Consider the following 26,258-nt stretch of genomic DNA (forward strand, 5'->3'; position numbering starts at 1 on the left):
GAGTTGATTGCTTGTTAATCAGTTGCTATCAGGGACCATATTTCAATTTCAATTAATTTTAAAAACATACATTTCTAAACTAGCACCAAAAAAGTAAGAATTTATAGGCAGAGGAGAGGAAGTTCGTTTGTAAGTAGGGACTAATCTCAAGTTTATAGTTAATAGTACATGAGTAAAGGTAAAATAAGCAAAAGTACCTAAAGTTAAAACAAGTAGAGTAAATTAAAAGTTTACATGAAGGTATGACTGAAAAGTTCAGCCAAGTGGAGCCCGGAGCCCATCCTGTGACATATGGGAAGTTGTGGCACTTCTTTTTGACCCAGGCGAGCCCCTGTGCCGGAATTGTCTTTGGCTGTGACAGCTGGAGCTCCAGCTTTCAGAACATGAGCAGTAGCTGGAGTCATTAGAGTCACATTCATGAGGCAGAGTAACTGTGCAGATGGCACATTCAGAGAGGTAGTCAAGGGCAGGAAAGGACTAGTGTTCTGAGATTGTGTTGAGATGAATTCCCTGTGGCAGTCCCAAGAGAGAGAGGCACTGTTAGACTTAGTTCTTGAAAATGAAGTGAGCCATGTTGAACAACTGACAGTGGGTGTACACTTAATGGACAGCATAACCATTGTAAGGTTTAGGATGATGATCAAAAATGACATTGGTCATTCCAGAGTAAGAATAAACAACTGGTTTAAAGCAGATCTCAACAGGGCAAAAATAGAGCTGAACAGGATAGACAAGAACCAAAGGTTGGCAGGGAAACCAGGAGATGAACAATTGTCTACCTTCAAAAAGGAGACATTTGGGTACAGTGAAATTATTCCTGCAATTGAAAATGATATGAGAAACAAATTCAGAGCTTCCTGGATGATAAAAGAGATCAAAACTAAATTAAAGAAAAAAAATTGTGTGTATGACGTCTTGTCAGTTGAAAAATGCAGTTGAGAATGAATCTGAATACAAAAGGTTCAGAAGTTAGGTGAAAAAGCAAATAAAGAAAAGCAAAGGCATTATGAAAAAAGAGTGTTAGTTAACATAAAGGAAAATTCCATAGTCTTCTACAAACACTACAATATTAAAAGAATGGTAAAAAGAGTAGTAGTAGTGATTAGGAATCAAAATGAGGATTCATACATCGAAGCAAGAGGCATGGCTGAGGTGTTAAATGAGTGTCTGCTAATACCCACAATTGTGCATGCACACCAGACTGCAAACGTGTGTGCACACAATTCCAGACTCAGTGGGGGAGTGAGAACGGGGTGTGGGTTAAGTGAGGATGTGGGGAGAGGAGAATAATGGGAGAGATGAGGTGCAGGACTGGGAGGTAAACAGCCTAAGTGAATAATTGGCATCAGTCTTTACCAATGAGGCAGATGCTGTCAAAGCCATGGTGCCAAAGGAGGAAACTCAGTCATTGGAAGGGTTTAAAATTGATACGCGGATAAAATTGATAGGTAAACTGTTGGTACTTAAAGTTCATGAGGAACTGTAACCAGATGAGATGTATCCAAGGATATGGAAGGAAGCGAGAATAGAAATTGTAGAAGCACTGGCGCTAATATTTCAACTTGGATTTAGGGTGGGTTGGAGGATTTTGAACGTTACATCCTTGTTCAAAAAAGGTTGTAAAGGTCGGCCCAGCAATGACAGACCAGGCCATTTAAATTCCATAGTGCAGAAGCTTCTAAAAAACATAATTTGGGATAGAATTGTTAGTCATATTGAAACATATGGGTTAATTTAGAAGAGTTAGCATGGATATTTTAAGGAAAAATCTTGTCTATCTAACTTGCTGGAGACTTTTGGAAACGTAATAGAAAGGGTTGATGAGAACCAGGACCATGTTGTGGTGTATTTAGGCTTCCAAAAGGCATCCAAAACAGTGCCGTACAATGACTTATGAGAAACATAGGTCACAAATAATATGGACAGTTGTAAAGTGGGTACAAAAGACAGAATAAAGATTAATGGGTATTTTCTAGACTGGAAGATGTTTGCCAGTGGAGTTTCCTAGAGGTTGATATTGGGACTCTTGCTTTTCCTGGTACTTATTAGTGATATAGATCTTTGTGTGCAGGGACGAGACATTTTCAGATTTTATTGGCACACAAAACTTGGGAGAAGTGTAAAGTACAAGGAGAACAGTAGAACTTCAAAAGGATATTGACAGTTTCATTGGGTGACCGCATTGCACAGAAGTGTAAGTTTGATAAACTTTGGTACAAAGAATATGGCAAGACAGTGTGAAGTAAGGGTTACTATTCTGAAAGGTGTGCAGGAGTAAGAAGACCTATGTGTAAATATAAGTAATTAACGGTGGCAGGACAGGTAGAGAGCTGTTAAAGCATAGAGCAGTTAAAGTATAAAGTATATTCGGCTTAGAATACTCTATACTTTAGAAGAGCGCAGAAATTATAATCAAGTTATATATTACACAGTTAGTCCTCAGCTGGAGTATTATGTAGTTTTTGGCACCACACTCTGTATGTGAATGCATTGGAGTGCTGCTGTACGAGCATGGTTTCAAGGATGAGATGCTTCAGTTATGATGAAAGATTGGAAAAGCTGGGACTGTTTACTTTGGAGAAGGGAAGGCTTTCATGAGATTTAATAGAACTTTTCAAAATCATGAGGGGTCTGAACAAAGTAGATCGGGAAGGAAACTGCCAACTCCTAAATAGATCTAGAACCAGAGGGCAAAAGAAGCAAATGAGATGTTTGAACAAACTTTTTCATGCAGCGATTAGTTAGGATATAAAATACAATGGACAGAAGTGTGGTGGAGGCAGGTTCAATTGAGGCATTTAAGAGGCACTAAATGATTATTTTAAACAGAAACATGTGCAGAGTTATTGTGAAAAGACAGGCGATTGACGCAGTTTAAAAAAAACTCAGAAAACTGGTACATCTGAACAGATTGTTTAATGGTATTTACAATAATGTCCTGATTGGGTAAATTGTTAAATTATGGATTTTCCAAACCATGTTGAACTTAATTGTTGGCTTTTTCACCATAAGTTTGCTCAGCAGCAAATGTACCTCTTATATATCATAACTCAACTTAAAGCATTGCTTACTCCAGCAATCCTACACAGAATCATTACTTCTTGTTTTAATGTATTGTAATTTTATAAAGTTAAGTGTGTTTTAAAAAATTTTCTTTTTCTGTTGCTGATGTAACCAGGTCTGTCTTGCTTTTGCTCTAGCAGTCAGTCAGGCAATTTGGTCACTTTGGCGGTCTCATTGGGATTTTATGCAATTATACATTTTGTGATGGCCTGTGGAACAGTGGAATTTGATTCTTAGTGTTCCCTTCCCAGTTAATTTGTGACAGAGTTTACAGATAGTTTATTCCTAGCAGTTAGCAAATGTTTTATTTTTTGCAGTTCTTTTCTGTTAATTGTTTGAGTTACACTATATGCACTGAAAGAGAAAAATAGATTTATTTATAATGTAGATTGATAGAATGTGTTCCACAATTTAAATCCACTCATTGGGAATCAATGTATTGCGCATTGAAAATATATACATATGTGCACCATATTGAGGTGTGGAGGTTTTCTAAAGTCAATATTTTGGACTAATGGGTTAACAGCAGGGAGTCAGTCTTAGAGTTGGGAAGTTGGCAGTTAAAAAATGATTTTTAGAATCCCTACAGTGTGGAAATGGGCCCTTCGGCCCAACAAGTCCAAACCGACCCTCAGAGCATCCACCCAGACCCATCCCCATTCCCCTAATCTACACATCCCTGAACACAATGGGCAATTTAGCATGGCCAATCCACCTAGCCTGCACATCTTTGGACTGTGGGAAGAAACCGGAGCACCCGGAGGAAACCCATGCAGATACGGGGAGAATGTGCAAACTCCACACAGACAGTCACCCGAGGGTGGAATCAAACCTGGGCCCCTTGTGCTGTGAAGCAGCAGTGCTAACCGCTGAGCCACTGTGCTGCCCCTATTTTGTCTGTGATAAGTATATAATCTGTTAGAACCAAGATGAAATTTAATGTCTTAGAATAACCATACGTAGCACATCTGTAACTTTTTGTTTGAATAGATAGTAAAGCTTGTTATTTTTTAAACAAATATTGGAATGTAACCTATAGATCTCAAGTTTAATTCAGGTCCTACATCTAGTATATAAAGCAGTGTGCAGAAAATTTCCCCATTCCACAACTAAGTGGTAAGCAAGAAACATGTCTGTCACACTTACAATTACATTGCTCAAATAACCATGAAACTACTCCATATTAAGTTAACCATATTGTTTCATCTGAACAGGTAGGAAAAGCTTGTAATCACTATTCAAGAAATGAAATCATTCATTTTGTTTCCCATGTTACTAATCAAGAAAAAGCGTGGACATGAAATTACATTCCTGAAGTATTTTGTACAGTGTGTTTACATGCTGAGCAGGCTTCTTGACTTTTTAAGATCCTGACATGATGGGCTGAATGACTTCCTTCTACACTAACACTTCCGTGATTAACAAATTAGTGTTGTTTTCCCAATGCATTTTGCATTGTATTGGTATTCGTGTTCCATTATATTGCTATTCCACTGCTATTATGGTCTGATATAAATGTGGTTATTTAGTGATGCTACCTGAGGGATACTGGAAATTCCGCATATGTAATGTTTGAGATCACTGCCTCGATGTATTTGATTTTATGATCACAATGTACTAGTTTACACTGAGAAGTATCAGATACAGCTGGTAGAATTGTCTTCAATCAGTGGAAATAAGGAGGTTTTTGCACCCGGAAAATTATAAAAGTTTAAATTGAAATTTCTTGACTAAAAAATGCATCGACTAAAAAATGTGTTTTGGAGTTGATCTTCATTATTATTTTACATTCAATATTTGTAACCTTGGATTTGCTTCCAACTAATGTGAAGCCATTGAGAGACATTTATCTTGTCCACTAACACGTCAACCTACAATGTGAACCAAAGCTACCCCACTCTTTCTTGATATTGCTGTATAAATGTGCCTTTCTTTCTCTAACTGTGGTTTTGGCTACTCCTGTACTTAAAGAAGTTCATAGGACTGAGATGGGCCCCATTTTAAGAGAGAATGGTGTTGTGAGGGAGCTAATGCTGACTAGTACGTGGGCAGTTTTATGTAACAGTTTATGTCGTTAGTGGTGCTCTGATGGGGAGAATACAAAGCACATGCAACTTCCCTGAGTGACTGTTGTCTTGGAGAGGCTTGTCTTGGCCAGGTTTGTTTCAACCATAACTTTCCCACTGGGTCCTGGATCTGTATCACCTTTGAACAGCAGACTGTTTGGACTAAGAGTAGGTGGAGGGAACTATTCCAGTTTATACCATTAGAAATGTTGCCTTGAGCTTGCACGATCTTTGACTTCATTATCCAAATGGCCACATTCTAAGAGTTTGTAGTTCTGTTCTTAATGCAGATAAATGCTTCACATATCTCTCTCTCCAGTCCATATAGGCATCTTGTGATAATCCAGGTCAGCATTTTGAGAAATGTTCAGGAATATATGTCAGTAATGAATAAGAAAACTTGACATTTAAGCAAATCTTCCCAGCAGTTAAACCTTGGTGCCTTAATTGATTTTCAGTAAAGAGAAAATACCATCTCGAAACAAGTAGGAATTGAGTTTTTTTTTAACTTGGCATGTGATTTTTTAAAATTGCTGCTTTGTTCAGTTATGAATGAAGTCACAGCCCTCTGTAATGCTGTGGTGAGTTGCTGTAGTAAATGATGTAGGCACTGTGTGTCAGTGGTGGAAAGATTGGAAACTAAATTAACTGACAAGCAATCTTCAGCAATGCTTCGGCTATTCCAATGGTATTTTAAAACGTGTAAGGTTTCAACAGGACCAGCAACAGTGGTAACATTTACACTTACATGTACAATTATCCTTAAATAGCTGTAATTAAATGTCATGTTGAACTGATAGATAATGATTAATTCATCCGAAGTAGTAATTCATAGCCTCAGTGCAAGCTGGAAGAACAGCATCTCGTCTTCCGCTTGGGGACTTTGCCACCTTCAGCACTCAGTATCGAGTTCAATAATTTTAGAGCCTGAACATCTCCTTTCATGTCCTTTACTCACCCCTACACCCCCAATCCTGTCATGACTGGGGCTGTTTTAAGCAAAGCCAGCCAGCCCATTTTCACTACTCATTGTCCTCAATATCAGCTTTTCTCCTCCCTTGGCCTACCATCAACCATCCCTTTGTCTGCCTAACTTTTTTTCTCTCTCTCTGGGCTCGGTCTTCACCTAATCTACACATCCCAACCCAAGTTCCATTTTTCGTTAGAGTCTGACTTTTAAAAAAAATACAAATTTTGAAACGAAGCATCCTGCTGACTTCATAGGGACATAAAAGTAGGGGGGCAAAGCTGGCAAACATAATTATGAATCACCCACAGCATGAGGAAGTTAGCTCCTGGAAATAGGAGCACAACTGTCAGATTTCGAACAAAACATTCAGCCAAAACACGAGAATGCCAATACCTGTCCTTCTAGGTGGTAAAGGTTGAGGATTTGGAAGGTGATGGCTAAAGAGCCTTGATGAGTTGTTATACTGCATCTTGTAAATGGTGCAACCTGCTGCCACTGTCCATTGGTGATGAATTGAGTAAATGTTGAAGGTGTTCTATATGGTGCCCTTCAATTGGACTGCTTTCTCTGGAATGGTGTCAAGCTTCTTAAGTCTTGTTGGAGCTGACCTCATCCAGGCAAGTGATGAATATTCCAGCATGCTTCTGGCTTGTAATAGTCATAGAGTTTTACAGCACAGAAAGAGGCCTTTCAGCTCAGCATTTCTGCACCAGTCATTCAGCACCTATCTACTCTGAAAATTCTGGTTCTGTCAATCTTTTGGTCCTGACCCTTGTTTCTTTTCAAATAACACGTTTGTACTGAAATACTGAAAAATGAGGTTGTGAGAAAAATAAAAGGTTTACCAGACATCTGATGCAACAAAATTCGTGTTTCGAGGTGTAACAGTGACATTGTATGATAATTCATAAAGGCAAGTGGCAAACAACTAACATTAGTTATTTATAGAATTTGGAACAGATGTGACGATTGTAACTTCCTGATTTGTACTTTGTACCATGCTACTTTTTAACAGCATGTGATAACTGTAACAGTGCAGTCAATGTACAGTTCAGGCAGTGGTTGCCAGATGACAGCAAAGATGTTCCTCTGTAGTAAGCTGACAGTTTTCTAGCTCATCCTTTTGCCAGTTGGGAGCAAGAGTTCAAGAAGTGAGTCTCCTGAGAGCTTGAACCACAGCTAAGCACAGAGCTGCGGACCAGATGGCAATCTTGATTTGAAGACAAGCCTTAGAAAAGGGATTTCTCTTAAATCAAGCAATAATCTATTGCAACTTAGGTGCCTCAAACAGAAATGATAGAACAGCTTCCTTGATTTTTAATTCATCAGCACTTTGAAAACCAAGTATGTTCACTTTAACAATAAATAGTTATAGTTGTATGCAAGAGAAAATGTTCTGAGACTGCTTCTAGAAAATGTCTCACTGGTGAGCAGCATAAACTGAAGTTGTGGGCTGCATAAACATGCAGTGCACAAACATTTCTTAATCCACAAATTAATAACAGTTCTTAGGGGGTGTGCACTTTATTTCTATTTTGCACAGTTGATGAGATTTCTCACAAAGAGCACTAACTCAAAATTATCTCAGTAAACCAAATTCTTAAGAATGTTTTACTGGTCTATTGGTATAGTTTTGCTTTGTGAAATGCTTAAAAATAGTTCGTTAATTCTTCCTTTTTAGAAGGAATATATTCATTGCCAGAAGACAACGAAGAGGTTCCCCTGTAGTAAACTGACAGTTTTCTAGGTCATCCTTTTGCCAGGTTGTTAAATAATCATAAGGCAAATTTATGTCTGGTAGCCATTTTCCTTGGTCAAAGTTATGAATAATCAGTTTAATTTGGCAATTATAAAAAAATACAATTCAGCTGAAAAAAAAATCAGTTTTCGTACACTCTGCACATCTGATTTGGCACTTATGGACAAGATGGAGTTAGTTGATTTTAGATTAAGTTTTGATAGAAGATAACTTATGGTGGAGCAAATGCTTTGTCAGGATCTGAGCAATAGCAAACCACTTGTTCTGCCGACTTGAAATGTGAATCTTCAATCCAAATTTGCAAATTTGAATGAAAGTTTAGAAAATAATTTTGTCATGTAGTTTTTTGCTAAAATGTTAAAAACTGGGTTTAAGTTAGTCTGAATTAAAATTTGAAATATGATGTGAGCAGGATGCAAAAAGGAGTGCAATACATCTGCCCCACCCCCTCCAACCATCACCTCATTTTATATCCCATGTGATAGCCAATGCAGCAATGAGAAATTCACACCATTTGGCAGAAATCAAACTTTGGGATTATACAATTTTCCCCTTAATGTTTTTCTAAGTGCACCCCTGCGGAGATGTATTTAAAATATATCATAGTTTAAACATTTTAAAAAGAACACAATAGGACTCCGGCTTACAACCACAACAACAGAATGAACAGACTTGATATTGATTCTGGCAGATGGGAATTTGTGTACTGCGCATGCACTGCCTTAGCTGCCTGTACAAAGTATTGATGTGTGGTTGTCAGGTGGGGTGCCAGATTATGAGCTGCTGGTTGAGGAGGATGAGATCGAATGATGAAACATGGGGACATATCAAAGATTTAATGTGGCCATGAACACAAGGCAGTCAGGCAGGCAGGACATCCCTGAGCATGGTTGCTGACTGAGAGAAAATGAGATATCTGGCTGCCGACTTCCAGATAGTGTAGTTTGCAAACATCTTGCAAGAGTTGCAACTACAGTTTTAGTTTCTTTTTCACCTTGCTGATGGCACCTGCTTTCCAAGTCAAGCCTGCCTTGGGCAATTTAACAAATAATATCTCCCCAGTAACTCCAGATCCTATGTAGGTAATGACTATGTAGGTAATGGTGAAAGCTGCCTGTCAGACTGTTGTGCACCTTTGACCTGAAGAACTCTCTCTTTTGGATCAGTATGTGTGAGCAACGACGAGGGGACTGTATTTAAAGTATAACCTTTTGTGTGCCAAGCATGTTTTGTTGGTTATAAAGCACTGAGTTGTAGGCCTTTCCTCTACTTGCACTCTAATCTCTAAATTTTCTAAGGCTGCTTAACTTTATTGCTTTGCTGATCACCATGAGATCAAGATTACTGATTGCACAATGTTCAGAACTATTTTCATCTCCTCATATACTGAAGCATTTCATGTCCATATGTAGCAAGACATTTGAGCTAATAAATGGCAAGTAGTACTTGTCCTTCGCAAATTCCAGACAATAACCGTCACGAACAAGAGATAATCTAACCATTGCCCCTTGACATTATATCATTGCTGAATCTACTGTCCACATCTTGGGGATTACCGTAGACCAGAAACTGAACTGAACTATTCATATAAATACTGTGACTGCAAAAGCAAGTCAGAGGCTCAGAATTCCTGCCCTGTGTAATTCACCCTCTATCTTCCCAATGAATGTCTGCCAATTACAAAGCACAAGTCAAGAGTGTGATAGAATACTCTCCACTTAGAATCATAGAGTCATAGAGTAATACAGCATGGAAGCTGGCCCTTCGGCCCAAACTGGTCCATGCTGACCATGGTGCCCACTTAGCTAGTTCCAATTGCCTGCGTTTGGTCCATATCCATCTAAACCCTTCTCATCCATGTACCTATCCAAATGTTTTTTAAATGTTGCTATTGTACCTACCTCAACCACTCTCTCTGGCAGCCCATTTAATATATGCATCAATCTATGTGAAGAGTTGCCCCTCAGGTCCTTGTTAAATCTATCCTCTCTCACCTTAAACCCGTGCCCTCTCGTTTTCAATTCCCCATCCCTGGGAAAAAGACTATATGCATTCATCCTATCTATGCCCCTCATGATTTTATACACCTCAATAAAGTCACCACTCATTCTTCTATGTTCTAAGGAATAAAGTCCTATCCTGGACAACCTGTCCCTATAACTCAGGCCTATTAGTCCTGGCAACATTCTTGTAAATCTTCTTTTTAACATCTTCAGATTAACAATGTCTTTCCTGATAGAGGGTGACCAAAACTGTACACAATACTCCAAATGAGGCCTCAGCAACGACTTATACAACTGTAACATAATGTCCCAACTCCTATACTCAATGCTTCAACAGATGAAGGTCAGCATGCTAAATGCCTTCTTCACCACCCTGTCCACCTGTGACGCTTTTTTCAATGAACTATGCACTTGTATTCCTCAGTCCCTCTGTTCCATAACACTCCTCAGGACCTTACCATTTACTGTATAAGTCCTACCTTCCAAAGTGCAACACCTGACACTTGTCTGTATTGAATTGCATTTGCCAATCCTCAGCCTACTTCCCCATCTGATCAAGATCCCTCAGTAATTTTTGATAACCTTCTTTGCTATCATTGATACCTCCTAATTTTGGATCATCTGCAAACTTAGTAATCATGCCTTGTACGTTCACATCCAGATCATTTATGTAAATAACAAATAACAATGGTCCCAGCACCGACCTCTGTGGCAACCACTAGTCACAGGCCTGCATTCTGAGAAACAATCTTCAACCAGCGCCCTCTGCTTCCTACCATTGAGCCAATTTTGAATCCAATTAGCTAGTTCTCCCTGGATACTGTGCAACCTAACTTTCATGACTAGCCTGCTGTGCGGGACCTTATCAAAGGCCTTACTAAAGTTCATACAGACAACATCCACTGCCTTACCCTCATCTATCCTCTTGATTACCTCTTTGAAAAACTTGAAAAGATTTGTCAAACATGATATCCCACACACAAATCCATGCTGACTATCCTTAATCTGACCTTGACTATCCAAATGTTGGTTGATCCTGTCCCTCAGTATCCTCTCCAGTATTGGCCTACCACTGATGTCAGGCTCAATGGCCTGTAGTTTCCTGTGCTTGTCTTTGCTACCTTCCTTAAACAATTTAGGGAGTCACTTGAGCCTGATAGCTTAAACTCAAGGTATGTCTTCTTTTTCCTGACCAGAGCCTCAATATCCCTCATCAGCCAGGAATCCCTAAACCTGCCAGCTTTTGCTTTCACCCTGACATACTGTCCCTAGACTCCTGATATCACACATTTAAAAGCCTCCCATTTGCCAGTCCTTCCTTTTCCTTCAAACAGACTCACCCAATTGACCTCTGCTAGATCCTGCCTAATGGCCCCAAAATTGCCCTAGCTCCAGTTTAGCACCTTAATCTTTGGACCTGTCCTGTCTTTTTCCATAACTATGTTAAAACTAAGAGAGTTATGATTGCTGAACCCAGCGTGCTTTCCGACTGACACTTCAGTCACTTGCCTGACCTTGTTTCCTAAGAAGAAGTCCAGTGTTGCATCCTCCGGAGTACAGCCCTCTACATATTGATTTAAGAAACTTCCTTGGACACTTTCTTGCCTGGTGGATGCAGCTCCAACAGCGCCAAGAAGATTCGCATCCAGAACAAAGCTTTCTGCAAGATTGGCAACTCATCCACCACCTTCAGATACTGTGTAAGTGAATATGTACTTAGAGAAGTACAGTATAGATATAATGGTTGAGCACCCTTGCCACTGATGTGCCCTTAAAATGTCTTCTTCTTGCTTTCTCTCCCACTGCGTCTGGGTTCAAGTCCTATTTCTGCAGTTAGAGTGGAGGGAAGTGTTGCGTGTGACACTGGTGATTTTGAAGATTTGGGCAATTATCCCTTAGAGGTTTTGGGCCTAGAGCACCCAGACGCACTCAAAATCTTCAGCACAGATACAGGCTCACCGTCCTTAACTTGAGCTGCTGCAGGCATTGAGGTCATAAGTAGAGGGGATGGGCACCTCTGGAGCGTCCTGAGAAGGAGCTGCTGGGGTGCTTGACAGTTGTGCCTGCTGTTATGGGTGCCTGCTCGCACCACCCATTGGCAAATTGGCTACATACTGTGCCTTGACCTGCTGTTGTTTTGCTATTCATGCTAAGCGTCTATGGCTAGAGCTTTGATGTATAGGTCTTAGCTCATATCTGACATCCACTGAGTGTTTTATTGGACCTGCATCTGGCAGGCACCACCATTTCATGGCAGAAACATGCTTGCATACCAGACCACTACAGTAGTTAGAACTTGGATAGACTCCTCCATCTCTCATCCCAGCCTCCTGAGGAATTCTGGTACATCTGCATGATGTTGCCGTGATACTCTCTGCTGATTGACCTTGTCTGTTATTGCTAAGTATAGAGGCATGTCTTCTTCCTGGGCTTGGCTATAGGCTTGACCTCTGACAGCTCTCTGAGTGTCAGAGACTTCTGGTCCTTCTTCATTCATTAGCTGAGCAGACACATGTCAGTGATTTTCTTATCATTTCGCACCTCTGAATATGCCACAGCTAAGGCACCGTCTGATATGTGCTACTGGAGGCTACAAGTGAATGTCTTGCAAACGTCCTTTGAGGTTTCATACATTTCTTCCTCGGAGGTGGTGTGGTTCAGAGGCACTTCCTTGCTAAGCATTTGTAGGTGGTAGTGGAAGCCCGCAGAAGAGAAGAAGAATAATTAATTGTTGAAGGTAGCATGAAGCTTATGCAAAGCAATGTGTTTCAGTTGTTGTTCATCTAAGAACAAAGCGCAGTATTACTTATTGCTCATCCATTGATGTCTCCCCTTCTTCACAGGAATGCTGCCGGTTTTCTCCGGCCAGTCTAAAGACTTTCTCCAAAGCTTTGAGGAGCTTGATGTCCACCCCAGCAAACTGGTCCTCTCACTGTGCTTTACCTTCAAAATGGAAAACACCATCCCATAATTTCAGCTGGGCACGCTAGTTTAGCTAGCTGTATTCATGTTAATGTCCATTGAATGTGGACTTTAACCTGTAATGCTGACACAACTAAATGAGAAGAAAAACATAGGGAATTTGAGGCTAAAGGCTCAGCCAGCAGTGATGGAGCACTTAGAGTCAGGGATGCTCAAGAGGTCAGAATTTAAGGAATTGAAATGTCTAGGTGGGCATGAAGCCAGCAAAGATTGTGTAGAGAGAGACAGAGACAAAGCCATGGAAGGATTAGAAATTAGAATGAGAATTTTATTGTGTAGGTGTTGTTTAATCAGGAAACAATGTATACAAGTGATATTAGGGTTTACGATTGGAACTGAACTTAGTGTGATTAGAGATATTAATTTTTTTATGACCTCAAGTTTACAGAGCATAAAACATAGGAGACAAGCCAGGCATGCATTAGAATATTCAAATCTAGAAGTAAGAAAGACATGGGAGAGGTTTCAGCAGCTAATGAACAGAGACATGGGTAGGGATGGACAGAGTTACGTATCTGCGTCATCATTAAGGGCACCTACGTTTTTTGGAACATGTTCATGGGATCAGAACAGTTTGATTTAGCCTTCTAAAGGGATGAAATCAATGGTTTGGGAATGAAGTTTACCATGGATACTGAAGACAATGGCATTGGTTCCATTTACTTGATAGTAACAGAAAGGAAACAAAAGGAAGACAAATGTTTCTACTAACACGAAGTCTAATAATTGTTCCCATTTGGAGTAGCTTGGAAGTTTTTGCAGTAAGTACAGAAAGTGCTGTAATTACACAATTCATTGTTGCAAAAGATTTTTTTGACCTTTTTGTCTTTGGCCACTAATTCTCAGCCCTTTGTGTATCTGAGTAGAAAGGGGTAGAGATCCAATTTAATGAATGTTTTGCCTTTTCCTTTTGTTGACACATAAAAACTGGAATGCAACATGAGAAATAATTGGAAACAGTACCCATTCTTCTTGGACTTTTCTAAATGTTTTTCCAGCAGGCACTGAGCAAGCAGGCTTTCATTCTCTGTGTTTCGTGGATCACGTTTGAGGGAGAAAATATGCTGAATTGAATGCTTACTTTTTTCTTGAAAGGTGTGAATATTCTTATCTTTGTCCTGCAGTTTGAAGAAGTTCTTTGAAAATTGCTTCAAGACAGTTCTGCCTCTAAACCAAAAACTGAGTGGCAGGAGGATTCATTATAGAATAGCCATTGGAATTAATATCAGAGTTGTAAATTTTCACTAGAATTTGTCTTTCAACATGTAATATTTTAAGTCATTAGTAGCCAGTCTCCTGAAGACATCATGTGGAAACCCAAAGATGTCATTGCTATTGTTTCTGTTGCGTTTCTGTTCAAATCTTGTGAGGTTTAAATTTTAGAAATTCAGTGTTCTTCGTAAACCTGATTATTGTACCTTCCCATCTTGCAGACATGTATATCAATACCATATCTGCATTGCATGCTGTGGGGAGGACTCAGCAGAAGGTTCAGCAGATTTTTGCATTTTGTTCTGTAAATGTTTGATGTAATTATTCAGTGGGCTGATTTGGTTTAACTGCTGTTGTCACTCTGCCTATAAAAAAGTCAATTTTATGAAATAGGACAGTGAATAAAATGTTAGATTGCCTCTGGAAAAGATTTTGCAAATTAGAACTTCTACAGCCTTAGGTTGTCAAATTTAGATTATTAAGCCACTTTATTATGCTACTTACTGAAAATCCATAGCAATGCATGCACTGTTGTGCTTTATTATCTTTGGAATTAAAATCCAGTGATATTAATTCTGAACATATATTCTTTAAATTATTTTAGGCAGCAAATGTTGAAAACCTTTCCATGATGTGGCTAATGTCAGGAAGGAACCTGATTAACCAACCTGTGAGTCTCCTAGATCTTTGCTATGGCAAGACGGATAACCTGAACCTTCAGTATGTGGTAAGTATAAATGCAAATCTAAGATGTACTAGCCAGTCAATCATTATTAAACTGGATTGTTGAACATTGAAAACTTGAATAAGAAAATCAATAACAATTGAACTAAATGAGAATAAAAGCAGATCTACAATTAATATTTTTATTTTCCATCTCTGGATTTCTCTAACAGTTTCTGTGCTTTCTTGGGAATCCTACTATCCAACCTACTCTGTAAATTCATCTCATCTAAAACTGTGACACCTATATTTAAGGCCATTGCACCCCTCACTCTTGTCTTTGCTGACCTCATTGGTTTCTGGTCTCCTAAGAGTTTCAATTTAGGATTCCCATTCTTATGTTTTTCATGGTATCATTCCTCAGAATTTCTGAAAGCGTCTCTAGCCTTATAATTTCTGCAGAACTCTCATTTCCTTAGACTCCAATCACTTGCACATTCCTCCCTATCTTCACTCACTATCTATCATGTATTTTCAAGTGGAAGCACTGTACAATGTTGCTCACTGGATTAATCATTAAAACCATGCATGTCTTTCAGTTCTTCTTTTGGAGTATATAATTTACATGCAGCTGTTTCACTAACCACCACAGAAAACAAATAATAGTGACAATCTAAATTTTTGAATTACTCCCTGAACATGCCTGCCTGAGAGCTTCACAGCAGAGTTTACTGGACTCCTATTAGTTGGGGTAGAATCGAATTGATGACAGTAATCACAATTGAATGTTGGAGGCACAGCTCAGATTGTGCAGCTGTGTCTGTGACCTTTATGGCTGTTGACTTTTATAGAATCCAATTTTTCCAGCTCTTCTGTGTTCAATACTAACTGCAGATGCAGTGACTTTGAAGTGTCTGATGAAAAAACATTATGTACGTCATAAAAATTGGGTGGAAGAGTGCATTACTTTTTTTTTCCCTGTGTCAAGGAGTTGACCTGTCAGTTTCCAACTGGAACAAATTCACAGTGACAGTTTCCAGTCTCTATAGATCGCACTTTTGAGTACACTATTTCAACCTGTATCTTGACTATCAAGTTGTAAATTATTCCCAAGTTAAATTATTTATGAAGTGCACTCTATCATGTCATACACCTGCTTATTGACTAAATATAACAAATGTTCAAGTTCAGCTCTAGATACTTCCAGTGTTTCCAATGCTGTCTGAAAACAATATATTGTGCTTTAATTAGTTCCTTGTTTTATATCATTATCCAGAGAGCGAAGAATTTTTTCCCCTAAAGTGACAGATTTTCTTGTTTTAGCAATTGTTGAAAGGTTCATTGGAGAGAGTGAAGCATTTTAAAAACATAGTAGAACATTGCTACTCACAATTACATGATAGATTTAAAAAATTAAGCCAGTTTTTAATGTGATTTCCTCCCAACAGCTGGAAGATCCCGCCTATCCTTTGTGTAAAGAATTACATTTTTTTATTGGAAAGGACTTTTGTCCATGTTGAGTTGCTGCATTCATTCTACCAGATTCCAATTAGTCTGCAGCTTAGTTTAAAAAGAAAATGCCATGGGGAATGAGCATGGACTTAGTTCAGCAGTAGGCAGCTGTTCCTCCCTAACACTGCAGCATTAAATGGTGGTTTACTGTGAAAAAATGGTAACTTGAATACTTTAGTGTGTCAAAAATCATATCATGCATTAATACTAGTATATAAACTAAATTCCTAATTTTTGTGCACCAATAATATGTGAACTCATAGATTAATCTTTGAATCCAAGCCTGTCCCAGTCTGTAAATATTAATATGTATTTACATGGGCAATAAGTTACATTCTACCAATGGTTACCATTTTCATTGACAGTTGCGGTTTAAAATTCTTCAATGTTAGATTAATTTTCAAATGAGCACAAACTTGATCATCGTTTTTCTGTGCAATTTTCCAATAGTAAGTTTTTATAGTGAAAAAAATAAAGAATTGATGCAAGAACTGCCATTTTTAAGTGTAGGAGTCTAGGAGTTAGAAGCAGGAAAGGCCTCTTAGCTCTTTTAATCTGCTCCACAATTCAATAAAATCATGACTGATTTGGCCGTGGTTTCAGCTCCAATTTCCTGTCCTTACCCTGTAACCCATGACTCTCTTTTCAATTAAAAGTCTCCCTAAAAAGCCTTGAATAAATTTAAATACCCAGCCTCTATTACCTTCCACACTCTTACAACCCTTTGAGAAAAAAAATAATTTTCCTCCTTTAAATCTTAAAACATCTTATTCTTAAGACTCCACCACAAGAGGAAACATCTTCTGGCTGTTCACCTGTACTAGACTCTCAGTTTCTTATATTTTTCAATAAGGTCACTTCTCATTCTTCGAAACTCCAAAGGGCATAGGCCTACCCTATTTAACCTTTCTTCATCCCAGGAATATGTCTTGTGAACCATATTTGAATTGCTTTTAAAACAATTTCATTTCTTTTTTCAAATGAAGAGACCAAAATTGTACACAATTAGTATGTTTAAGTATCACAGAGTGAAGCAGTTGAATATAAATATTTCTGACCATTTTGTGACAATGGCTGTCCAAAGCACAGAAGATCAATATGCTCACCCAAATGGTAATTGCATTTGACAGAAACCTGTGGATACGTTGTATGCCTACTTACCCAGGTGAAAATGGTTAAAATATCCTAAAAGAGGGAGAATATAAAATTGAAACATTGTTAAAACTTGTTTTCAGGAAGAATTTTTAGTCATTGTAGTTTTCCTTGACTTTGAATAATTTATTATTCTTGTGTATTTTCTGTTATTTGCAAATTATGATGTTGCAAGTGAGTAAACTTTTTAGGTTTACTTAATTTATTGTTCAAAAAAGTGGCTATCAACAAAAAAAAGCGGCTGAGAAACTTCCCACTTTTAAAAAATCTTGTATTAAGTCCTCATGAGTTCATTTTATATTTATTGATGAAGTCAATTTTATAGTTGATTATAAATTGCTAATTGCTTGTTGTTTGATTCTGAAACTGAGGAAATGTCATTAGTATTGGACCCATTCACAGACGTTGCCAAAAGACGGCCTTTCTGCACCAAGTACAGCAATTCACCCATATACAGGAAACAAGATGTTCCCAACCGAAATGTCTGTGCAGTTAACACCTCAACCAGTTAAAAATGTTTAAGTTTGAAAAATTCAAGATACAGTTTAATAATAGATGTGACCTCCTGTCTTGGGAGAAGATAAAGCAAGAGAAGATGGGAACATAACAGTTCTCACCAGCTGAGCGTATGTAATGATGCAGATTTTGTTTTTGTTTACTCATGGATCATGAATGGCTGGCCAGCATTTATTGCCTGTCCGTAAATAGTGATAAATTAACAATTATTTTATCTGTACATTTCCTGTCAATTCTTTTCATCATAAATGTCATTGACCAAATTTATAATAGAAACTGCCTGTGCAAATTTGTTATGCTATAAGTATTCCTACCCACCACTACATGAACTAAAACAGCTCCACTACCGGAGATATGTAATTACAGCATGACAACTTTCTTGGGCAGTGTCCATTATATATATGTGAACAAAGGAATTTGTAATGGAAGTATAAAGAATGTAGGACTTCTGGCCAGGAATCTTGATCAAGGGTCAAGACCAGAAGTCATTTTTCTTGCGAGGCTTCAAACCTGCAGAGCATGAGCTTGATATTCTCTTTGCGATTTTTGTTGGATTGATCAATTTGCAGACAGAGGACTTGCCATACAATTGATGTTGGTGGGAGGGCACCCAACGTTTGCAGGTCAGTAGGAAGCTAATCAACAGTCCCCAGCCCTTATTTGACAGCATCTTCCAAACCTATGATCTCTTACTAACTAGAATAATGAAGCCAGCAGATGTGTAGGATCAACACTGCCTGCAATTTCCCTCCAGGTCATACAGCATCCCAACTAGGAACTCTATCACTGTTTCTGGGTCAAAGAAGCTGAAACTCCCTTCCTAACAGCAATGTGGGTGTCCCTTCAGTAGAGCAGTTCAGAAGGCAGCTCACCATCACCTTCTCCACAGCAATTAGCAGTAGGCAGTGAATGCTGTCTTATTCATCCCATGTATGAATAATTTTCAAAAGTCGAAGATTGACGGCCACACTGCCAAAAATGAGAGGTGCAGAGCTATTCAAAAAGGACCTAAGACACATCTATTCCTGATCGCGACCACAAATCAGATAAATAAGGCCAGGAAGGTAGGGATAAGAGTAGAGCCCCTACAGTTAAGACTACTGCTGCAGTTATAAATAACTTTTAGAATGGAGACTTCCAAATAGTTTGGAGCCACCTAACATGACAGGCGTCCATTGCACTAGCTCAAAAACCCAGTTATCTTTGGGAGCTTGCCTGCAAATTGGCAGGTTACCATTGCAAACAGCAATTCAACTTCTCCAGGATCCTGTGATGGGAACATGCCATGGGGTCAGATTGGCAAGATTTCTTTCCTAACTTTGAGGTCCTACTATTCCCAACCCCACAGACATGGGTCATTGAAGATTCAGCTGGAAACTTGCTTCAATAAATCTACACCTTCCCACCAGTGATCATGCTGAGACCTTGTACAGAAATGTCCGTATTCCAATCAAATCTACTTATTGGCATTCAAAATTGATCAAATGTTGTGATTTAACTGTATTCCATAATATCAAAGTACTATATAAAATACAGGCAGAATCTTTTACTTTAAAATGGAACTTCTTCTACATGGTATCTACATGCCTTGATCCAATTATTTTCTGCCTTCTAACTCCAATTCATCTGAAGGTGATGCTTGATCTTGTCTCACTATGGGCATTCATAAGGAAAAATCATGATGATTGTGTATAAATATCACCATGAACCATATGGTGGTGTACAGGAACATATTTCAGTGATGTGCTTGCCTGGGATTGATGCCCATTTTATAACATAAAACATTCTGTAACCAGTAAGAACAGATGTTGAGGTCATTAAATTCCTGCATCCCTCTTTGACACATTCAACAAATGACAGCAGTCAGTTTCCTCCAAAGAGAAGGAGAAAGGGAGCAGAGCCAACCATGACTGATGCAAAGACAAAGCCCTCTCAATTATCATTAATCAAAGCAGACTTAACTGAACTGTCAATTTTAGATTATCAAATGAACTAGTAATGTTTGTATTAATGCAAAAGAAAAGTATTAATAATGTATTTTATATTTTAACAGTACTTTTGAAGATGTAGCTTGTAGTTCTATTGCCAGTTCCCAGTTTCTGAGGCCTTACTGTGAATTTTGTGAGCAGTATTAAATCATTAGTGACCAGTGATGTCGACATTCTTGTGGTGTAAAAAAATGTAATTATATGAATTTTCACAGCAAATTAACAGATTACAGTTTTATTTAGCATAATTACAAATTAAACATTTTAGCTAACTTTTAAATAATGAAGGCCTTTTATCTCTGCCAACAGTTACTTTGGAATTTGTTAAGTGATGAAATATTAAAGAAAAGTAAAGATATATTAAAGAAAATTCATTAAGGATTGATAAAACCATTTGAGTTTAATATAAACTCACAGAAATTATCTTTAAAACAATATAGTTATTTGCAAAAGTATGTATTAATAAAAAAAATAAATAAAGTAGCTGGCTGTGTCTCTGCATTCCTCTCTGCATTTCCATTGCTCCAGCATCATCAAAACATATGAGGATAGATTTTCTGAAACTTTGCTGCCAGCCAGGCATCTTGACTGCCAGCTGCTCATTGGGGAAGTGAAGTGCAACATGCCTGTGATTTTCAACATTCATGGCTGGCAGATGAAGTTCCTTGCTGACAGTGCCAACCAGGAAAATTACTGACTGTGCCACATTTGAAAGCGTTCATCCTTCTTGGGAACTTATACACAAAGTAATATCATTCTATACAAAGCTTTATAAGGTTACGGTAGTGATGCAAAAACATTTAAAATAAAAAGAGGATGTATAATAAATAAGCTATCAAAAGAGTATATAACCTGGACAGTTTGAATTTTAAAACAATCTGGAGGAGAGACAAAGTATTATAATTCACAATAAATAATTACCTAGAAAATGTGGATGCCTGTTTTTTAGTAAGGACAATAGTATATGTCTAGAGAACCATTTAATGTAATAGATGTAATTTATCTATATGAATAGCTTGTGACTGTTTTCTGTTGAAAAGATAAGGCTGAGGGGATACCTAATAGAGGTCTATAAAATTATGAAATATTTTCATACAGTTATAGAATGTTTCCACTTGTAGCAATAGTACAACCCGGAGGCTATCAATATAAGTCACAAAGAAATCAGAGGAGTTTTAGAAGAAACTTCTTTCCTAGCAAATGATGGCAATGTATAATTCAGTGCCACAGGGAATGTTTGAGATGAATAAGAAAAGTCCAGATAAGCTTATGAAAGGGAAGGGAATGAGGGTTATGTCACTGGAATTATGAGGAAGGATGGTAAGGCTTGAGTGGAGCATAAATGCTGGCATGGACTGGTTGGGCTAAATGGCCTGTTTCTCCATTGTATTTTCTATGTAGCAGTCCCAATGACCCTATAATATGCTTTTTATCAAAATGTTTTAGCATATACATGTTCTTAAAATCATGAGGTGTATTCATCAATGCCATACATGAGCATAACTTTGTTGTAAGATCTTGTTGTAAGAAGTGTTTCTTCAGTGGTGAACCTTGTGAACATCACTGCAAAGCAATACAGGTCATGTTAAGTTCATCGATATGTTTTCCAATTTATCTTTAGACAAAGTCCTTAATGTGAAAAAAACTATTTTACTGTAGAATGCCTAGTACATATTTAATTGTCACCCATCCCTAACGTTATTTACACTTGCAAGGGAGAATTTTTTTAGATTAATACAAAGGTAAAATAAAACATGTAAATGTGTATGTAATCTATAGAGCAATTTACTTTAGATTGTTGTGTGTGTTGCTGTCCATCTTGTCTAAATGTGTGGGTTCTTTTGGGGCTTACATGGAAAACTATGTGAGAGTAGTCACCTTTTGATCTAATGAGAAGAGTCTTGTTAAGCAAACAGCACTAAAGCCAAGACCCTATTTTCGTTTACTTTCAAATCCAAGTTCATAAACATCATAATAATATATTGTTCAGTGCCCTGAGATTTTGGAGAACACTGGCCAAAGTAGAGGCCCAGAGAAGCAAGTGGCAAGCTGGAACTGCCAGGTATCTGCTCAGACCTTAATGTCAGGAATTGTCACCATCTATTTTCTCTGAATTGCTAGGCAAAATAGGAAACTCCATATAAATGAGATTAGGTTATGAGATGTTTATATATGCAAATAGTCCTCTCGCCATGCAATAACAAAATTTCCATCTTGTCATTAAAACCTTGGACAGAAAATTGGACGTTTCGGACATCAAGAATATCACTTACTAATCTTGCCATATCTATAGAATCTGTACAATGTGGAAACAGGCCATTCAGCCCAATGAGTCCACACACACCCTCCAAAGAGCATCCCACCCAGAGCTATCCCCCTATCCAGTCCCTGTAACTCTGCATTTCCCAGATCTAATGCAACTAACCTATATATTCCTGAATACTATGAGTAATTTAGCATGGCCAATCCACCTAACTTGCAACATCTTTGGACTGTGGGAGGGAACCGGAGCACCTGGTGAAAACCCATGCAGAAACGGGGAGAACGTGCAAACTGTGCAGTCACCCAAGGGTGGAATCATATTTTCCCAACTGACTCATCAATGCCCATGTTGTTTTCGAGAAGGGAAAATTCTGCCCCGTACTTCCATTCAAGCAGCTTGTTTTTGCAAATGTAAAATTATTCAGCAAAATATTCACTGGTGAGCATTCAGAACTACGGAAGTCTATACATTCTTTTTATATGTCACTTTTGTTAATTTATTTTTTCCGGCAATTGTTCTTTTAGGTTGAATGAAAAATTTGTGGCCATGACACTTTTGCTTTTTAAATTCACTTACTTATTCGCTTAAAGTATTAGTGTAACCACTGAATTATTGGCGCATCATGTTACAAACATCTTTCCCATAGGAGTTTACTTTTGCCAAAAGAAAGTGCCAGAATTGCAAAGTAAACTACTCACCATCTGATGAAATTGTATATGCCTGAAGTCTTAACTCATTTGTTCAGTCTACAACCACTGTCTGATCAGTTGTGTTTCGAGCACTTTTTTAGTTCTGTTTCAGATACCTACGATATGCAATTTCCTGCTTGTTATTTATTTTTTTTTTAAATTATATTTTCAGTTCGCTTGTCTTAGCTGGTGAACAAGCTATCCAAACCTGTGTCTACATTCAGCAATTCTTGTGTTTTGATTTTCATTAAATTTTATAACATTTTAATTTTTAATTTCAATGTTTTATAGTCTGTCCTGGAAACAAAGCTCTGCCGGCTGTACAGACATCTGAATGCAATCAAACATACACTGAACCTTATTCTTGTACCTGGCCAAGTATCTCATGATCAAGTTTACCGTATCCTTCCTGGTGTTTTCTATGCCAGGTTGCTAAATCAGGCGGTTACATGCAACCAATCACTGGAAGATTGCTGCATTGATCTGCTGACCCTCACACTGATTATGCCTTCTGCCCCTTGGGTGAGTGCATTTGTTTGAATTGCCAACTTTTCTGTATAACAATGACTTGACCTATTCTAGTTGTTTCATGGTTGGAAGTGATATTAAATCATTTGGAATGTTATGTTGTTCTGAAATGGGATTTTGATTTCACCTTGTCAATGTATTTTCTGTGTGGACCTCTTTGAGAAAGTATTTTGATGCCATTTGAATGCAACAAGTTCATGGGAATTTTTTTTTCTGAAATTGACATAAAACCAAAGTTACTATTGAAATTGTTAGAATAAGAGGAGTAGCAGGAAGTCTGCTATTTTTATTGGTTTGTAAAATTGAAGGTGGTCAAATTTGAGGCACAGGATCTCTTCTCAATTTATGTAACTAGTTTGTTTAACAATGTACCTCAAAATAAGTATTATGATAGTGCTGACAAAAGACTTTCAACATTTTATTTCCGTCGTCTGATTTTTCATACAAGAACATGGACTAAAATGGTTTAAAGATACTGACTTCACATAGCTGCAATGAACTCTTGAGCACAGATTGAGCCAATTTGTAAAACTATCAATAAATCACAGACGTGTTACACTACAGAAGGCCTATTCACCCATCATGTCCACATCAGCTCTCTAAGCTTTTTGACCTTGTGCCAATCTTCCATTGCCTTACATGTTGCTTTTATTTAAATAATCACCAAATGTCCTCTTGAATGCTTGAGTTGAACCTGCCTCTACACACTTCCAGGTAGTGAATTCCAGATCCTAACTACTCGCTGTGTGAGAATTTTTTTTCACTTATATTTGCTTCTTTTACACTTTAAATATAGCCATTGTTTCTTGATCCTCTTATAAGTGGAACAGATCCCCTATTTACTCTGTCCAGATTCTTCCTGATTTTGAAACCTGCCATCACGTCTCCTCTTGGCTTTCTCCTTTCAAGAAAAACAAATAAATGAAATAAAAGCCATTCTTAACTGACATTAATATGTCTTTAAAATGACTGAACCAGTCGCATTAATCTGTGTCAAACAACACAAAGAATGCGTGGGAAACTCAGCACTCTGGCAGCATTTATGGAGAGAGAAAGAGAGTTAATATTTCAAGTCCAGTATAACTTTTTTTTGGAACTGGTTCTCTCTCCACAAATGCTGCCAGACCTGTGGAATTTCTCCAGCATGTTCGGAGTTTGTTTCAGATTTCTACCATGTATAGTATTTTGCCTTTACTCAGGCCTGTGTCTCTCGTTTGACTTGCATCTTTCTGGGGTTTTCACTTGTGGGATAAAGGTTACCTGCAGATAATGTAGCCTTTTAAAAAAGCCAGACATGGGAATTCACAAATGAACTGTATTCCAGGAAACTACTTTGGGACAAAGGAGTGAGAAAGATGATAGATTCATAACAGCAAAATTGAATGGCTTGTGCTTGCTGTCTGTTTTTCTCTCTCTCTGTCCCCCTATTTTGTTCTCAGCAGATGTGAGAAATATTTATTCATAGAGAACTCTTAAGATAGCTACAAATTTTGGTACCATGGAGGATGTAAGTCATCAATTAAACAAGTGTAGTCTCATGTTAAGCCTAACACATCAGGAACTCTAAGGACTTGTAAATTGCATATTCTTGCTCCTCCTTTTTGTCCTAAATGTTCTCTCCTTCTTAAATTTATACCTGTATTTGTGTGTATGTTGGGGCAGTGGGAGCGAGGGTGGTGGGGGTGACACAGTTTATTATTTTCTTGGGAAAAGTAAGTCATAAAATTCCTGCTCCTTTCAATCAAGAAAACCTTATGTAAGTTTTTTTAACTATAGAACTGCATTTTAATTTAAGCCTGATATAGCTGTATGCTAAAAATAATTTTAAAACCTTTGTTGCAGACAACTGGAGGGGTTTAAAAAAGGAGTTCTTGGAGTCCCACAGGTGAACAAAAGAACTGGAGTGCGAAAAATAAATTATTCCGTAAAATGCTATTCAGAAAATGCTGCAAAAGTCTACGTTATTGTGTTTGACAATACTTCAATTTTTCTAAATTTATTTTGTCCTGCTGTATTAAAGGAAGTGTCCTTGGAGTAATTAAAAGAGGTAGTGAGGCATATGGCAGTGGAGCTCCATGCGAAAGGTAGAGAAATAGAAATTGCAAAATGGCTGACAAAACATCTAGGGAGAAACTGAGTATCATGAAACATACAAAGTAAAATTGGAACAGCTAAGGTTAGGACAGGAATTCCAACATAAACAGAGGAAAGAGAATTCCATACAAAGAAAAAGAGAAGGAGGGAGGAAGGGAAAAAAAGAGAAAGAAAGGCGGGAATTAAAAGAAGAGAGAAAATTCCTAGGAAGTGAATGGGAAAGAGAAGTGAAATTTAAATTCGGACATCTTGCGCTAAGAAGGGAGAATCCTAATGAAGTGGCCCTGGTGAAGGAACCACATTTATGGGGCGTGCATTCATATGTTATAGGACATGAACCCAGGTCCACCACAGCAGCTGGTGAAATTTAAGTTTAATTAATAAATAAAATTGGAGTTTGAAAGGCAACCTTTATAATAGTGACTATGGAACAATCATCAATTGTTATAGAACCCATCTAGTTCACTAATGTTGTTTATGGAAGGGAATCTTCCATCCTTAACTTGGCTGGTTTACATGTGACTAAGTGCCAACAACAATATGTAGTTGGCCATTACCTGTCCTGTGAAGTGGCGTAGCAAATTACTCAGTTCAAAGGGAATAAAGGATGGGTAACAAATGCTGATTAAAGTTTACCTAGAGAGTGAACTGGTGTTGTGAGTTGAGTAACAATGAGGGTAAATGCAAGCTTACCAATGGCAGGGATAAATATTTTAGTGAGAACTGACTTGCCTGGCAGTAAGCAATCTCCCTCAAATAGAAAAGAACAGTCCAGAGCAAGTGGAAAGAATGCCAGCA

General features: G+C 38.0%; 1 protein-coding gene across 2 annotated transcripts in view; it reads left to right on the forward strand.

Moving 5' to 3' along the window:
• Positions 1 to 26,258, forward strand: part of LOC125482847 — a 112,001-nt gene that overhangs the window by 38,025 nt on the left and 47,718 nt on the right. For both annotated transcript variants that reach the window (XM_048595418.1, XM_048595417.1), the window contains 2 exons: positions 14,660 to 14,782; positions 23,130 to 23,360. In XM_048595418.1, the coding sequence (XP_048451375.1) occupies positions 14,660 to 14,782; positions 23,130 to 23,360 (354 nt within the window). The remainder of the gene's footprint in view (positions 1 to 14,659; positions 14,783 to 23,129; positions 23,361 to 26,258) is intronic.

Source organism: Rhincodon typus, chromosome 3 (assembly GCF_021869965.1).
Source record: "Rhincodon typus isolate 14 chromosome 3, sRhiTyp1.1, whole genome shotgun sequence".
Classification (NCBI taxonomy): domain Eukaryota; kingdom Metazoa; phylum Chordata; class Chondrichthyes; order Orectolobiformes; family Rhincodontidae; genus Rhincodon; species Rhincodon typus.